This window comes from Oryzias latipes, chromosome 15 (assembly GCF_053564925.1).
Source record: "Oryzias latipes strain Hd-rR chromosome 15, Olatipes_Hd-rR_3.1".
Taxonomy (NCBI): Eukaryota; Metazoa; Chordata; class Actinopteri; order Beloniformes; family Adrianichthyidae; genus Oryzias; species Oryzias latipes.
The window spans coordinates 14,410,006-14,428,539 of NC_136251.1; the positions used below are offsets into that span (position 1 = coordinate 14,410,006).

An 18,534-nucleotide genomic window follows, 5' to 3' on the forward strand; every position below is an offset into this window, starting at 1 on the left:
CATTATACGGTTCCTAGTTTTTGTCAGACAGAATTAAGAATCATTAAGTATCAATAAAACACATGACAAAGATGAATTGCTTAAATTATGTGGGGCCATGAAGAAAATCAACTTTTAAGTCACGTGAAGATAGTTGTATAGCTGCCGTGAGCCACACGCGGAACCGGAAACTACTATAACTGCACAAATAAACTCACACGTCAGCTACTGGCAAAAATGAAGCCTGAAGTGGGATGTGCATGTTGACTGCGCATCCATAAACTATGTTCCAAAATTGGTGGTTGGGTGGGGCAAAGAAGGTTTGAAGCTCTGTTGGGTCTACCTACCTTCTTAAAAAAAAAAAAGTCTAAAATCTGACTTTTTTTTTATGTAAAATTCTCTCCTCTGTAGCCTGCCTCCAGTGGTTTTGGGTGGAATTATAGCATTTGTTTTCTTTCTGGTTTGTGTCAAATTCAGGAACAGGGGTTAGTGCCTTGATTATGCTGGGTTTTATTCCAAAACGCAGTTTAACTGTTTTATTTAATTTGATCATTTTTATTAAGTCTGATCACAGAGGGCAGTAAGAATGCTATCTTGTTAAATATCTGTATGTACGTCATTTTTGCCCATTTAAAATCATCATAATTTTTAGTTTGACATCCCCTTCCATAAATTCAGACTGAACAACTTTTTCATTGTCTAATCAATGCACGGACTTTTACATTTTAATCCTTAAACTTCAGAGAAGAAGGTGATTCAAAATAGAGTTTTAGTTAATAAGTTGGTTAGAACCCCTCTGTGCCCCCTCCCTCAGTGTTTAATAATCAGCTGATGACACAGTTTCTGCCTGATGCTCTTTGTATTCAAATATCTCCAGCTTTTGGTCCTCACTTTCACTCCAATGAACACTTTGTTCCTCTTCACAAATGCAAAGAGGGCCTCTCCACGCCATTGAAGGGGCTCAGGGAGAACATGGGAATATGTGGGTGTTGTTCTCCAACACAAACTCCCTGTTCTTCATCACTCTTCATCCATCAAACATCAGAAGTGTGCTTTTTTTTTTTTTTACTAGAGCTGAATTATGTGTTCAAGAGCTTTGTTTTAGCTGTTTGTTTGCAACTGGGTTTATTTCATCACGTCAGTTCGGTTTTAGTCAATAGAATAAAAATAATCTACATTTTAAAAGTTATTTAGGTCATTTTATTAACTCTGAGTTTCATCTTGCTTGATTTTTTTTTACGGTTAAAAAAGGAGAATTTTGAGCCATATTTGATCTCAAATTAATAAAAGATAGGGTTACAATATCAGGTGCTGCGATTGGCCAACGCCTGTTTAAAATTAGTGCATGTTTTTTTATTATTAACAAAAAGTCAGTGCTGGGCTTTCCTACTGATGGCTCTTAGATTCACATTATGAATCACTTCACACAGTGGGAACCTTGACTTTCTAATTTATTTTTAAGTTGTTTAACATTTTTAAAAGAACAGTTATAAAGGAAATGTAGAAAAAAATCACAATATTTTTCTTGTAATTTTACATGTAAGGTCATTATTATTGGGATTTTTATTTGTTCATTTTATGTGCCATTTTGTTGTTGTTCTTTCTTTTGAATTTGGTGTCTGTAACAGTTTGTCGTTCCTGAGTGGGGTTTCTCTCGTTTTGTCAGTGGGGTGTTGCAGGTGAATCTGTCGTTTGTGCTCGCTGGTAACGGCGAGGTCGTTTCATTGCATGACTTGATGTTGATCAGCTGGAAGCAGCTGTGGCTGCAAAGATAAGAGCTGCTGCTGTTTTCTGTTTCAGTGCTGTGGATTTTATCACCAGGAGCCTAAAAACAGGCGGAACACTTTCCACTGCTGGAAATATCTTGCTTTACTTCAAAACATGACGGCAGATTGAGTCACTTCCTTTCACGCTGTGATCCCCTTCTTTTTCCAGCTTTATTGCCTTTTATCTGCAGATGTTTTATCCTGCCTTTTTGATTGTGTGCTTTGGTTTGGTTTTTAATTGTTTCCATAAGTCAATTTTTGATATTTATTGGCTTCAGTTTTAGATGTTTGGGTGTCTGTCTTTATCAGCATAAATATGTCTCAAAAAGTTTCCAGGGTAACTTCTGTCTTCAAAACTGAGTATTTTCAAATTGAAAATATAGGTTTGAAACTGAAAATCAAAAAAGGAAATTAACTGATAAATTAAAAACTTCAAAATATCAGAATTTGGCAATATTTGGTTCAAAATGACTTCATGTTTTTTTTCTTAATTTCTAACCAAAATAAATTATATTTAAACATTTTTCCTCGTAAGTAATAAAGCACACTGAGCTAAAACCTTCTTGTAAAATAATACATATTTATATCAGATCTAACAGAAAAGCAGTTTTTTTACTTGGGAAAAAAACAATAAAATTAGCCTTAAATGAAATTGTGAACTTATATAGACCAATGAAACACAACATTAGCCAAGATGTGCTAGGTGCTTGCTGTACTTTAAAGAATTACACCTTGGCAAACAAATACTCAGCATTTTAGTGTTGACTGTTGTATTGTGGTGTTTTTATTCAGAAAATGGGCATTGTATTTTTTTGGTGTGTTGGAGTTCTGTCTTGTTATTTTTCTGGGTTTTTTGTTGTCTGTGAACGTGATAATAATAGAGATAATAATCTTAACAGTGATAATTTCCAATAAAATATACTGATGTTCCATGGCAGCATGTGTACAAATCTTTTTTTAATTATCTTTTACATGCTAATGTTGGGGGGCTGGATGGTGGTATAGTGGTGAACACTCTTACTTCACAGCCAGAAGGCCCAGATTGAGTCCCGCTGGGGCTTGCATGAGTTTGCATGTTCACGTTGTGTATGTGGGTTTTATCTGGGCTCCCTCCCGCACTCCAAAAATATGCTTCTTAGGTTAGTTGAAGATTTTAAATTCTCCCTAGATGAGGCTGTGAGTGTCAGGTCTGCCACAGACTGGCGACCTGTCCGGGGGGGGGAACCCTGCCTTTGGCTAACAGTAGATGGGATGGGCTCCAGCAACCCCATGATCCCCAAAAGGGATTCAGCAGATTTGGAAAATGGGTAAATGCACTACTACGCTCATACCCATTTGGAAGTTGGTTACGCCATACTAACAACCATGAATGCAGTTTCTAATTTTGCTTATTAGTTTAAAACCAAAAAATATGAATTCATTTAATTTTAAATCAGAAATTTACAGCACGATGTTTTTTCAAAACCAATTTTATTTGAAATTTCATATTTCTGGTAATATATAAAAAAATTAAAACTTTCTAAATATTATAATTTCATACAACAGCCTTTTACTTTGAAATCATTTAAAGAAAAATGCATTTGATGCGTCTTTCTTTTTTGTTGTTAAAGTATGTTATTGCATGGGCATCTTTAACGCTATACTAGGCTTAAACTGAAGATGGGTGTGGTTGCAATCTGAGGCCAAGATCATAAGCTTTGTGGACTTTGTTACTGTTAAAACTGCAATTTTCCCAAAAGTACACAAATATATATATATATATATATATATATATATATATATATGTGTAAATTAAAAAAAAAAAACAGACAGTCGTAACAGGCTTTACTAAGACTGCTCTGAAGCTGAAGATGTGGCAATCACCTGTCAATCAAAAGCTTACACATGCATTCGAAAGCAATTTCTTCAGTCATTGTGGTGAACGTTCATGTCATTCTTGGTCCTTTTTCATTGAAGTGAATTGAGGCTGACTTTAATGCCTGAGAATGAGACAGAATTCAGTCAGCAGTATGTAATTGTGTGAATAAATGTTTTTACTCAGCTGAATACGTCTGTCTGCTGAAAAAGAAAGAAGCACTTAGGCAGAGATGATAAACAAGAGTTTACACATGCCCTTCTTGTCCTTCATGCTGGTGGAGAGAAGCTTAGCAATCCTAAACTTGTGCTTTTTCATGGAAAATGACTTTTTCTGTTATGTTCAGACTTCTGAACCGAAGATTTTTGAATGCAAACCTCTGCATTGGGTTTGCATCTAAATGTCTGAATGGTTAATGTCAACAACCAACAACCGTTTTCCAAACTCTTTGCAAAAAGGAAACATCAAAACTTTGATTCCTTTTGACAAAAAAATCTTAATTCTACATAAAAATTTTGAAAACACAAATAACTATTACAAATTATTTAAATAGAATAAAGATGCAGGTTCTGTTCAGCCCAGGTTAGCAGTGTTTGATCCAGTTCAACCCAGTCTGGTCCTGTTCAGCTCGCTTCATTAGTAGCCAGCACAGGAATGTTGGAGGCTGAGCTGCAGCTGCTTCTATTATTTCATCAAATGGGGGCGTTTACTGCTGACCACAGCTCTGCTGCGACCCGTCTGGCTGCCTCTCTGCAGGCCCTCCCGCTCATATGTGGCAGCAGAAACACAAAGACAGTCGCATTGACTCAAACAGACTGCTTCTGCCCACTGCGGGAGAAACTCCTTCATTTTTAAAAGGTTTTTTTTTTTGTTTCATTTCAAATATTTATAATTTATTAGCTGAATCTGAGCACGAATCACAGGCATCAGTGAAAGGAAGTTTTTAAAATATTCAGGAATCAAAACAGGAAGTACAAAACTTACAAAAGATATTCTAGAAACACTTGTGTTTATAACAAAAACAAATCTCAGCAACTACACACACAAAAACTCAGGGTCAGGAGGCTGGAGCCATAAACAGAAATATGTGGTGTTTTTAACATGTTCTTGTGGCATTTTTCTGATGATGGAGGACATGTATAAAAAGATTTAACCTAAAATTGCATTTCTAAGTATTTATTTATTCAAATTTGTTGTAAATCAGGATCAGACGAAAAAATGCTGTTTGAAAAAGATTGTAGTTATGACATAAAACCTACAATGGCGAGCCACCTGCTCCGTGCTCCGCTCCATTCTGATGCATCCACATGCGGACAAATAGTTCAGCTTTATGAGCTGACATCTGGCTGCAAACTGTACGGCCAGATAGCTTTAATAATGCTCGCCATTTTTGTTGCATTAGTAAGATTAGGTTGGAGTTGTGAGGGGCTGTAAGATAGTGGGAGAGATTGTAAACAGATGACTGGAAATGGAGGAGGGCTTACTCTGTGCCCACATCTCGGAGCTGAATTTCTAAAATTGCAGCTCTGCAGAAACTGTTCTAGAAAACAAACGATTTTTTTTTTTTTTTTGGCAAAACTTGGCACAATCCTAATTAAAGGACCACTTGGAACGTTTTCAAAATAGATTTTAAAAAATCCAGACTGATGAGGAGCCAAGCGGACATTGTAATGGTGAACAGGAAAAGGAGTTAGTGGTGAAAGATGAAGATGTGGGAGGTGAAGGCATTAGTCACAGGGGCGGATTTGGGTTCTCAAAATTGTGATCCTCAGACTGGAAAAATGGTGCATTCCAGGGAACATTGTTGGAGGTTTCTGTCTAGAAAAGTGAAGTCCTAGAACAGCTAAAAATTTTAGCAACACCGAAAGCTCCTAGGCTTCTGGTACAGGACCCAACCTCAACAAAGAATTTGATTAACAAAAAGAGAAAAATTAAAAATGTGTGTGGTTGTAGATTTCAGTTGCAGGTAAGGTTTGGGGCCCTCTATCAGACTGATGTGCTTGTATGGTTCTGCAGTGTTTGCTGCCTTGAAGCTGCAAATCTGACTCCTGTTCATGAACTCAAAGGACACACTTCAAGCGAATCAGCTCATCAACCCATGATGGGGTTTTAAGGGTCAGAACCAGCATGTGGATGGAGCGCTGAGGCAGCTGCTGTCACCAATCGATCCTCAGTGCTGTTGCTGATGGAATCAATACCTTCAGCACCCGCCGACGCACACTGCTGCACAGCCAGCTCACCAGCCGAGCCCCTTGCTCTTGGCAAACTGACTGATTTAGGGCCAATCAGAGCACGCTGGAGGCGGACCTGTCACTTTTAACCTCAGATGATTGAAACAGTTGTCTTGAAAGCTCTGTAGAGGGACGCGCTGATGTCCTAGAGCGGCGATCAGTTCAGTCTACTGCTGTTCACATGACACAAGCACTTCCTTCAGAATAAAAGCTCTGATGAGAACACTTTTGAAACCATTTGGAACTGTTGAAAAACAGAGTAGAGCTCACAAAAAGAAAAGAAAAATCGAGTCATAGCTTTAGATGAACCATCTGACTGCAACATGGACACAAGTCTTTAGATAAACTGACCTGCAGCGGGACTGTAAACAAGGATTTGGATGTGAGCTTCAAGCATCGCCCATTTTAAATTCTTAATCAAAAATGCTTGGGTGTGGATGCAGATGAAACTACAGCGGGAAAAATGATGTGTGCTGAGCCAGATCATCTTTAAAAGAAATCACACCATTTTTTTAAGGAATGTCCAGTTCTGAGGAATATATTGGAGTAGCAGCAACATTTGAGTGGAAAATAAATGGTTTTGATCTGGCAGTCTGAAGCTTGTGCAGTTGATCCTGGTTCAAACTGCATGCTGCAAGCTCCTCTTCTGGGTTGCCAGGTTGGCTCTTGATATAAAGTTAGTTCTGCCATGTTCCTCCAAGGAACTTCGGATTTCACCAGCTTTTTGGAGACGAGTGTTTGCAAAGATAAAACCTTGATGTCTGAAGAGTGAACTGCATCCATGTTCCTCCCCTTCCTTCTCAGCAGACAGGAATAACCATAAAATGAACATAAAATCCTTCCCTTAATATTCACAGCAACTTAAAGGAAGAAAAGAAGTAAAGGACTTTAAAGCCTTCTTCAGAAAGAAATGTAGCACATTATGCGATGGAGCATCAATAAACACTAAGTCTGTCTGAATGAGTTCAATGGGGAGGAAAGATGCTCCTGAGAGCTGCTTGGATAAGGCGTAAATCTGGCTTTGCAGCATTTCGATTTTGTAAAACAAAAATTGATTTTCATCACCTTTTAGAAATCTGTCATATTAATTTACCGTAGCTTTGCTTTCAAAGACTCAATGAACCATGTTGGCCTTAAATTGAAGAATAAGAAAGAGATAACATGCTGGTTAGGCCTGCAATATAAATAACAAATTCATTAATTGCAATATCAGACTGTGCAATACACATATCGCAAAAGACTGTGTGAACTGCAATATATAGTTATCTTAAATGTTTCCACTCATGCTACAGCCCTTTGAACATCTGACCAATCGGGTGGACCTCGTTACATCATTGCCCAATCAAATGGAGCCCTTTTATATAAGATGACCGCCTCCCATGCGGACGTGGGTCATTTGGAGTATAACTTATGTCATGTTGACTTTTATTTAAATAAAACTGTTGCTGTGAAATGGAAACAATGTATTTTTGTTTTGTTTTACTATTTGGTCATGTGTCACAAGTCATATCTTCATATCAATATTGCAATCTTGATCACTATATCGCAGATCAAAACATTTGAAAACAATAAATAAGTGGATGCAGGGGGTGAACGCCAGTTCAATTCAGTCATCTGTTGAGATGTATAGAGGTGCTTGAAATCCTTAAATTTTGATGTTCTCCAAGTTTAAGGACTTTTAGTATGGGCTTGAAGTGCTTACACGTGATGAGAGGCTAAAGAGCATAAAGAGCAACCCCATCCTTTTTAAATGACATATTGCAGTTCAAAACACTTTAAACCTCTTTCTGTGGAGTCTGGCATCTTAGGGGTCCCTCTTACGGGAGGGGGGGTCACGCTCTGAGTGAGGGAGTAACCAGTCTTAGGATAATGATACAGAAGCGGAGGAGCATGCGCAGTGAACCTCCGTCATCTTGGTTGTGGAGCGAGGCGGCTTAAACTCTGTTGGACCCACTTGAACCCGAACTGGCCTTTCTGGGACCCCAGAACGTCCCGCGGTCCGTTTGTTTGGTCTGGCGCCGCTTCATTTTCCCTGCTTAATTCTGTAGCAGATCTGGCAACCTAGCACCCCCCCCCCCCATACAATAACTGCTGCGACTCCTGTGGGGTGGGGGGCATAGATGAGACAGCCTCCGGGACGGACTGGTCGCGTTCCCGCCGCTCTTCAGGTGAGATCTTATTCCTCGTCCACCGTGCGCGCTCCCGTGGGCACTGGTATCTCGCGGGCTCGGCTGCAACGCGTCCTCAGCATTTTTCGGGCCGAACCGGAGGCAAGCGGGCCATTGTTTAACGCAAAGTTCTGTGGAGGTGACGTCACGAGTCCAGGAGCTGTAGACGAACTCCGCTAGCTCGCGCTGGTTTTGTTCCTCGAGTTCCGCCGGTTAACGGGACTGAGGACGCCGGTCCGAGCCTTGATTCCGCTGAGTTCCGCCTCTGCATGCGGTCCCCAACGGCTTAAGAATCAGAAAGACCGGTTCGGCTCTGGTAGCTCAGACGGGAAGTTGTGTTGGTGTGCGCGAACTTTGAAAAGGTTTTGAGGGTCACCTGCGGACACCGGACTCTGTGAGGTTGAGGTCCATCTTGGAGCAGATCCTCAGCTCAGTGGAACAGCAGCATTCTGAAGGAGGAGCTGCAGGATAGGAGGTGAGTAGAGAAAAGAAAGAAGAGGTCCTCCAGGGCGGGGACTTTAAAAGTTGGTGTAGTTTTTGTGAAACTAAATCAGAATTCCTCCTTTTTTTTATTAGTTTAGACTTGTTCATGACTCCCCTTTCTCCTCCTAAACAACTTCCAGCATTTGGTTCTCCTCTTTGGTCCATGACACGTCTGTCTGCATTCACATCTAAGTGAACTGCATCAGAGTTCATCTGGTCCTCTAAAGTTCTGTTGTTTCCAGAGGAAACCAACTCTAGACCAGACCAGTACCAGAGCCAGATCGGACGAGGGCCAAAGCTGCCAGGGAGGATAACCCCCCTAAACCCTAAACTATGTTCATCAGAGGACTAGCAGGACTAGTGGCTTTTCTTCCTTTGTCCTTATTTGTCCCCCTGGACAATAGTTCCCCCAATTGAGTAACTGTTGGAACTGAGTGATTGCCGAGGCTTATAGGCAAAAGTATCATGGAAAAAAAAAACTTTAAATCAGCAAGAACATGTCAAAATGCTGTCTTCCCCCCACACAAAAAAAGGTTCTTCTTAACAGAAGTCTATGGGATTTCGCCTTTTGGGACCAACAGCTACTTCAATTTGGAACACAAGGGGGGAGGAGTCACTCAGTCCAGTTCTCATATACAGTCAATGTTTGTGACAGACAGCAAACTAGCCGATTAGGGGAAGAAGAACCTAGACTGGTTTGCATCAGCAGGTGATGTCTAGTGAAGATCCACAGCCTTCATGGACAGTCTGCTCAAGCCTGAAGGTGACAGGAGTGTGAACAACGTGCAGCTCATGAATCAAAACACTGCTGCTTGATGCCATACCTCCATGTCTCCACCCCCTTTTCCCCCAGTGTTCCCAGTAGCTCTGAGCTTGCTGGCTGCTTGTCTGGGCTGTATGAAGGTGGCAGAGAGCCAATCTGCTGAATTAGAGCTGATTAGTGTGTGTGTTTGCTTGTGTGTTTTGGTTGTAAAGCCTCTGCAGCAGACTGCCGACTGGTTACGTAATCGGTTTCACACCAAACCAGCTTCGGCGCCCTGCAGGAAAGGAAATGACCTCCGGCTCCTCCAGGTAGATGCCAGCTCTCTTGGCCTGGAGGAGCAGATCTGTTCTGAGCTGCGCGTTTGTTCCTCCTGGTCATACGCTCAGTGAGGAGCAGCGTCCTCCTGCAGGCGTTTCTGTCGCTCAGCTGCTTTGATAGAAGTTTAACCGTTTCGGGAGCTGCTGCTGTCACTGCGACTCCAAATCTTGCAGTGAACCCCTCACATCCATCTTTCAGCCCCTAAAAAATGAGCACATTTCTTATCAGGCCTGCAGAAATCACCAAAATATTTTTTTTCCCCATAGAGACCATTTTTAAAGCATCTGTTTCTGCTTTCATCCAAACACATGAGCTTTATTTGTACAGCATAAAGGATCTCTGATTTTAACTTTAATTTAGTTTATAAAATCCAATTAGTTACAGGTGATTTTATTTTTTACTGGAATGTAAAAGTGACATTTAAAGTCCCGCCCCAATCATCTTTTGATTTATCGTAAAAGTGTTCCCAGTGGTCTTTTAATTATGATTATTATGACGTTTTTAGGCAAAGTCAATACACCTGTGTCGTTTCTAGGGCATAGTTTCTGTTGAGCAGCAGTAGTTCATTAGAAAATCACTTCTGGGTTGTGGCAGGACGGTTGGCGTGAAGAACCCCCCCCCCCTTACAGCCCCCCCACGTTACTGCTGCAACAAAAATATCCAGCAATACTGAAGCTGTCCACCTGTACAGTTTAGATCCAGATTCCAGCTCAGATGAGGAAAACAAAAGCGTTCATGGATCTATTTATCTGCAAGTGGATGCATCAGAATGAAACGGAGCAGGAAGCTTGTAGCCCGCCTAGCGTATTTTCTACATCACAACTGCAATCTTTTGCAAATGGCATTTTTGCGTCTCCTCTAAATTCACAACAGTTTAAAACAAAAAATACTCAGAAATGAAACTTTTCGCCTAATTTTCTTTATACATGTCCTCTATCATGACAAAAATGCTACAAGGACATGTTTAAAAAAAACACCCAACATACAATTTTCACTGGAATGAGTCTCATAAGTTAGTCAGATGGTTACAACTACAGAATATTCCTGAAAGCATCATGCTAACATGTTAGTATTGTCGTACCAACACCACAGAGGCCGTTCATCTCAAACCTTCATGATCAACAGTGGCAGAGTTGAAAGTTTGCACACCGAGAACCACCGCCTTCATTTAAAAACGTACTCCTCTTCTTCTCCTCTTTGACCCCATCAGCAAACATCAAAGCAGAGAAGAAGAGATTCAAACAGGAAAAGGAGCCTCCACCTCTCCAGCAGCACTGGAATGGACAAAGATTGTATTACTCTTGATGAACTACAAATGTATTTAGTTGGACTTCATAAATCATACTTTTGCATCATTTTAGCATGTAAACATATGATCCTTAACATGAGGAGACACTTCACATAATTTAGTAAACTTCATGGAAGCAGTGGTGTACTGGCATGTGTGATTCTAAAAATCTTATCTGTTTTTGTGCTTGTTGGAGAGAGTGGACACTTACCAGTTTATCCATTCAGATATAGTAAGCCATCATATAATGCCCTCTATTTATTGTAAAGACGATAGCTGGCAATAGAAGCTCAGTCTGTAAAAGGCATTTCATGCTGCATTGTCTCCTTTCTCTGTCAGTAAAACTGTTGTTAAATTAGTTTTAAAATGTAGCTACACCTAGCCAAAAAAAAAAAATGTAAGCAGATCGGTGCAACCAGAGCAAAAAGTCCATCCAGCACCCTGATATCTATAGATGCTTCAGTTTTTAATGGTGGTAAAGAAGGGTGTGCATCAGAAAAGCACAAAAGAAAATATACAAGCTTTACTTCTGCCCCCTCTTTTTCTTCTTTCAAGCTTCCAAAATAAAACCCGCCATAAAATATTGTCTAATTGACTACAGTCACTAATTCTTCAAGTATTCCCCTTTAAAAGATGAGTTTGGTCTTTAATGTTAGATGATACACTTCAGCTGTGACAGATGGAATGAAAAAAAAAAAGAATCACAGTTTTTCTCTATTTGTTATCTAACTTTAAACTGTTTCTATTATTTCTGCTGTGGTTGACATAATTCCTAGAACTCTGACTAAAAGCCATAACAACCCTAATAACCAGGTAAACTTGGGTAAAGGGTGTTTTGGATGCGATTCTGGGAAAACAGTCGGATTATTCTGAGGCAGACGGTTGTGTGTCAGCGGATAAAAATGCTGTTTGTGGTTTTCTGTGGGCGGAGTCAGCTCTGCTTTTGTGAGTTATGGTTGTGTTTGTGATGTTGTGTGAAACCTGCAGGTTTTTCTGGCTCTGGAGCTCTTCTTCAGCACATGTTTTTGTTCAGTACAAAAGGCTCGTAAACGCTCGTCTGATGGTTCTCATCCTGCTGCTCCGAATACTTTCACCTCAGATCAGAGCAAAGGGAGGGAGGTTCCTGCTTTCTGTCGGGTATAATTCTTAAAAATGTTTTATAAAGACTTTTTTTCTATTGGAAAAATAATTATTCACATCTTATACTAAACTACATTAGGGCATAAAAAACCAAGGGGGGAATAGAATGAGATGTTTTTAGCCACGCTCAGTTATTAATTCATACTTACAGCCACAAGGAGGCAGTAAAGCTACAAGATGACTTTGCTGGAGTTAGACTTCACTTTGGTTCAAATATAACGTTTATGTTTAACAAAATACCCACATTAAAGAGCAAAGACTTGAATTATCAGAGGTCAATTCTGTGATGACGAAGTTCCATCGGTGTCATCACCTGTTTTATTCAGCTTCAGAGGAAACTTTCCGCTCTGCTCTGAAGCTCTGACTAGAGGTTTGCGTATTTCATCCATCTGTCTTTTCTCTGCTGCATGAAAAATTGCGCTGCATTGATGGTCTGCAGTTTTTATGTATTCAAACCAAAGTCATCTGTTTTTAAAAACCGTTTTCTTTTCCATCGTACTCGTTCCTGCACTTGCACCGACCAAAATGTTTCGATTTTACTTCACCTACAGGGTGCAACTGTTCTGTTTTCTACTTTTGCATAGTAAACATTCTAAAGTGATTGAATGACAGAGCCTCAAAGACTCCAAAATACACACAGATTCTCACAAACACACTCAGACATTGTAATCTTGTACAGACTGAGTGTGATCAGGCTAATCCTTCACCTCCTCCCACTCTGACCCAGAGTTCACCTCCAACACACATACATCCCTTTCACCTCCTGGACTCTGAGCATCAGGCTTTCATTGTCAATCTGACCAACCAGGTGACTCTCTGCTCCTTTAGTTGGATTGGGTCACGCTTTACTGCCACGTTGTGGTTTCTGTTTGTTTTCTCATGTTTCATTTGAATCTATTTCATTTGTTGCAAATAGCTGCAGAGCTTCTCTTGATGTTGTGCAGATGTGAGTGTTTTACAGAGGAGCTTACTCGAGAGGTTCATGTTTATACCCTACAGCAGGTGTAAAGCATCAGAGCAGATATCAAGTCGTATTTTTATCCAGAACCTGCAAATGTCACACTCTTAAAGTCCCACTCCGATCATGTTTTGATCTATCATAAAAGCGTTTCCAGTGGTCTTTTAATTTTGATTTTGCAGTTTTTAGCCAGAATTATATTTAAAAAAAACCTCCTGTTTTCTAGGATGTAGTTTCTGCAGAGTGGCAGGAGTTGATCAGAAATTCACTGAGTTTGGGCGGGAGCGTGGGTACGGAGCAACCCCACCCCCCTTTCCCTTCCCTCTTGCTGGCAGCTTGTAGCAGGGAGCTCTGTGTTTTTTCTACATCACATATATGCCCTTTTTCTAACGGCCTGTTTTGTCTGCTTCTAATTTCACAATAATTTCAATTTTTTTTAAAAATACGTAGAAATGCAATTTTAAGCTTGATTTTCTTGTGTATGTCCTACTTTATCAGAAAAATGTCACAAGAACATCTGAAAAATCACCAAAAACATCATTCTTATTTAAAGCGGGTCTTTCCACTCTTGTCCCTGTCTCTCCTTTTAAGAAGATGCTGGAAAGTTACTTGTTTAAGTCCCAGCAGCGTCTGTATTTTGTGCTGTGGTTCTGTGACTGCAGTGAGGGTGAGATTGAGAAGGCTTCCTTTCCTCGGATCAGCGTCTGTGGGTCTGGAGTGATCTCAGACTCGGGTCTTAGAGGGGATTTAAGCGCCAGAAACCCGGTTATTACCGAGTCGCTTCCGGATGAGTAATGTCAGGTCTGCAGGTCTGTCTCCATCTTTACCAAGCAAATTCCCCATTGCACTAGCTGGTCCTTCACATCAAAGAGTCTTCTCGCTCCACACTATTGGTCCACAAAGCTTCTCTTGTTCTGGTTCTGACCCGAGCCGGGCCTTTAATGCGAAGGAACTGAGGGAAATGTCAGATTAGGATGAGTAGAGACGGAAGACGAAGGCCATCTGTTGTTAATATTTCTCTTTCTTTTCCCTTAGGTCCCTCCTGACCTTTGACCTGCAAACACCAGGACCAGCTTGGGTTGAAGAGCGGATCTGTTTGGGATTTTCTAAAATTCTTGCTCCGAAGATCGTTGATGTTCTTCCTTCAGTAAAAACCCGGAGGTTTCCTAAGAAGAAAAACAATTTCTGAACCTCTGGACTGGATTGGGCTTTCTCTACACCTTCTCATCTGGAGGAAATGGATCTGTCTCCATGGATACAAGAACAGAGGACAGGAAGTTGACAATGGCAGGAATTGAGGCTGACAGACGGAGGAGAGAGGAGATGTCGTGGAAGAGGAACGGCGGCGGGATGCAGCCTCGCCCCATGACCTCCATTGCCCCCAGCAAAGGGCTAAGCAATGAGCCGGGCCAGAACAGCTGCTTCCTGAACAGCGCCCTGCAGGTACCAGAACCCAACACCAGGAACTACTTCTTTAGAACTTTCCTTGTTTTTGGTGTGCTCATTTATGTTAGAATGTTTTTATTTTTTTCATTGTTTGCTAGTTTTTTAGAACCTGTGTATTAAAATTTCACAGATTAGATTTATTCCAAAAACATTAATTACCCAGAAAAGGGGGAATCAGAAAAAAATAAATTTCAGCTGCAAACTAAAATGAAACTCTAAAGTTAACCATTTCTAAACCATAAAGCATTTTACAATCTTCTCTCTTCAGGAGCATATATGATGTTGGAAAAACAAATTTTATTGATTATCCTCAGAAAATATTGTTTCATAAATGCAGTAAGCAATAACATGAATCACACGTCAAATTTTTCTCTGTCAGTAAAATCCAGTGATGTTCAGAACCTCTCAAATGTAGAAACATTTTTTCTTTTAGAATCAAAGGTGAACCAGCTTTTTAATCTAAAATGATTAATCAGTGCCATATTAAATGATAGGACAATGATCTTTTTTATTTATTAATCTAGTTTGCTGTTACTCACATATGATTCCATCTTTATTCTCATGATTTCATCTCCAGCACGACCCAGTTCAATTCAATCTCAGTTCATGTTCCACACTTCACCCAGAACATTCAAAAGGAACAGAAACCAGAGAGGAAGACGCTGCTTTCAAACACCTCTGTTTTCATCTGAATTCAAATGCACTTTGCAGCCTTCACTTACTCCTGGCTCCTCATGGTGGCGCTAAAATACTCTAAAAAAAACAAAAGGCAATCACAGACGTGGCTGACTCATGTTTAAGCAACAGTCACAGGAACACCCTCTCTATACACACAAACACACAAAATAAAGGTTGTTCAGCAAATCAACAACTCATCTGTCAGCATCCAGCCGATGGAAGCAGGACCCCCCCCCCGCCTCTGAGTGCTGAGGGGGAGGATGATTGTTAGCCTGCATCCAGTGATGTAATTACCAGAGGCTGACTCATCGGGGGGTGGGGGGTGATGATGACAGGGTTCACATGTCTGTAATCAGCTGCTGAAAGCTGCTGTTGTCATGGAAGCCTGCAGGTATGAAGCATGAAGCTTTTTGTACGGAGCGACAGAAGTGACAATATATTACATTTATAAATGTATGTTTAATTAAATTTTTTTGTGTAAAGCAAGCAAAATACAATTTTAAGGAATAAAAGGCTCACAATCAAAGCTGATTGATAAGTCACATTTTATTAAAATTATCTTTTTGAAAAGATTCTGCATTATTTAAAAATTCATGGATTTAATTTTTCCAATGTCTACTTTCAATTCAGCAAACTTTTGCTGTTTACTTCAACTCAGGCTCCAACCGTTAAGTAAATGATTTAAATAATTTTTCTATTTATATTTATTCGATTTTCTACTTTTAATTCTCTATATTATGAAGATGTAAGCAATGAACCAAAGACAACAAGTTTCTAAGAGCTGCAATGCTAAAAGCTTTGAAGTGAAGAAATGATGTATTAAAATACATTTGCTTAGGGAAAATTCCAAAATAAAGAAAAGTAATTAATACCAATGAAAAAAATAAATAAACAAATACTAAACATTATGTAAAAAATGAATAAACTTTGAGCTTGAAATCAGTCATGGATCTAAATCCATTTGTGACTCATCACACAGCTCTTTTTCACATTGTTGCTGCATGTGACACACAACTTTCTGCAAACTGTTAAAAAAAAAAAAAAAAAAAAAAACTTCCATACAAAATGTAACCATGGACACAGATGCAGCAAAACTGGACGTTGTAACACTGGTCAGAGCCAGAGACAGAAAACTGATAAATGATGAGGCAGAACCTGCAAAGATCTCCAAAGATCCAGAGATCATCAATAAAGTTCAGCACTTAAATGATTTTCCTGATGCATCTCAAAACTGCAGTAAAAACGTCCAATTTCAATATTTTTCTCATTTGATGGAGTTTATTTTTAAAAGTAGATTTATAGAAATATAAATAATAAAAGAAAATATAATAAAAGATTTTCTTCATAGGGCTTTTAGTTTTCTGTCGCTTGATTTATTTGATTTATTAATTTATTTCAAGCATCAAAAAAACTATACAGATATATCAAAGGCATTTCAGGAATAAAGAAATGCATGGATTTTAAAAAGGAAAAATGAACGTAAATGGAAGAAGAAAATATGTGTCATTACTTATCAGACATTGTATCCAATACACACTGAGGGCATAATAGTTTCAATAAATATAGTGAATATTAACCAAAGTTAACATTTAGTTCTTTAAAAGGACAGGAAGAAGTGAATTTATGTAATCCCAACCCTACAGAGTGATTTCATTTTATTTTTTTGCATAGTTGTCCTTGTCCGATTCTGATCGGATCAAGGACAGATATTTTGTTAAGTGACAAATTAATAATATTGAGAAAATGTTCTCTCATAAACTCAGTAAGCAATAACATGAATCACACATCATTAATAGATTTTTAATTTCAAATTTCTTGCCCAAAAGACTAAACAAATCAAAATATCTTCACAACTATAGGGGGCTACGTGAATTATGATGGTAAGGTAAAGCACAATACCAGCCTTTAAGCTGTGGTTCTTCCCATCATTCTAGTATTTTGGATCAAATTTGTTGTACTTTTTGGTCATCTAATGGCTTATCTATGAAGGCCAGCAGCTGTTTTAAACTTTTTCAGTCTGGGTATTCTCAGAAGCTGGGAGGATGATTTGGAAAAAAAACTAGAAAAGTTTGAGCTGCAACCTTAACTGACTGCAGCAGAAAGTCTCTTTTGCAGATATCTCATCCCTTCATCTGGGGCTGAACCACAAAGGTTCTGAACCTGCAGGTCCTTCGGGTGTCTGAACTCCTCTCCTGCCGTCAAATCACTGCAGTCAGGAGTAGCTACAGGCCTAGCGGTCTGAGCTGAGCTGAGGCGGCGGAGTGGCAGAAGGCGTCATCATGACGATAAGCGTGACAACGAGCAGCTGAGGCTTTCAGACCCCTGAAGGCTCTCTTGCTCGTCTTTGTTGGCCAGGAACAGATGGTCCTTCGCTGAAAACTCGCAGAGCCAAAGCTGTTTGACAACTTGAAGCAAAAAGTCCTGACCTGTGCTGAGGGTACCTGAACGCTGCGTCCTGAGGGCACATATTGTACCCAGCAGGGAGTTTGAGTGAGGGTGGGGCGAAGAGGAAGGAGAAGTGCCGACACAGCAGATTCCTCATCATTCCTTTGCCACATTTGTGTTTTTTGTCGTTTCTCTGTCTTTGTGTTATTTTTGTGTCACTGAGAATCCCTGCAGCTCCGGGCATTCGACTGTTAAAAGCTGCTTTGTGGCTTGTGAGCACAGCACATTTCCACCCCCCCTTTAGGGAGTGCCTTTGTTTTTAGCTGCAGTCTGTGAAATCATACATCGAACCACAACCACAAAAAAGCACCCGCCCCCTTCTTCCACACAGACTTAAATAAATGCAGTTAAAGTCTCAAGTTGTTAAGTGTGAACTCAGAAAAGAACATTTATCTGATTTTTATCATCCAGAAACTTCAGGAAAAGTTTTTTTCTGTCTTGAATTTAAATGAAAAATCTTTTTTTGGTTTCAGTCACGGAGAAAAGTGGGACGTTTACTTGGAGGCACATTAGATGAGGAAAACAGACTTTTATTTTGAAACATTGCTGTGCTGTGTGGCGTCAGCTGGACACACCTGCGTGTCCTGCAGCTGCTCACGCTCTGCCTCTTCCTTTTTGTCTCCATCCTCCTCTTCATGCTGCTGCACTCCTCTCGTTATTGGTCACTTTGGGCTTGACAGGTGATTTGCTGGAGGAAGATGTGATGACATCACTGGTCAAGCCCTTAAAGTGATTCTGACCAGTTGACCTGGAGAAAAAGAAGAACTTTTTGACAGTGTCAAGCTTCCCTTGAGCTGCTTCTATGCACCATTTTGCCTAATCATTGCCTAATCATTTTTAACCCCCCCTCCCGTGTGGTGTCCGTTTGCTTGCACAAGTACAGACCCCCCCCCCCCCCCCCCCCCCAGCTCAGATTTCAGTCACTTGTTATAAATGTTTACATACCTGCAGTCAACACATGAACACACGCCCTATATGAGCATGCACCATCTGACTTTAAAGCCATTCGGCTTCAA

General features: G+C 40.0%; 1 protein-coding gene across 9 annotated transcripts in view; it reads left to right on the forward strand.

Annotated features, from left to right (window-relative positions):
- Positions 1-18,534, forward strand: part of usp54a (ubiquitin specific peptidase 54a) — a 35,192-nt gene that overhangs the window by 2,930 nt on the left and 13,728 nt on the right. For 5 of the 9 annotated variants that reach the window (XR_013647692.1, XR_013647693.1, XM_004077241.5 and 2 more), the window contains exon 2: positions 13,985-14,392. Coding sequence is in view for 6 of the 9 variants with exons in the window: in XM_004077241.5 (XP_004077289.2) it covers positions 14,201-14,392 (192 nt within the window). In the remaining 3 variants the exon portion in view is untranslated. Of the gene's footprint in view, positions 1-7,702; positions 8,475-13,984; positions 14,393-18,534 lie in introns of those variants that run through there. The other 4 variants (XM_011484206.4, XM_078931453.1, XM_011484205.4 and 1 more) reach the window with 3 other exon arrangements.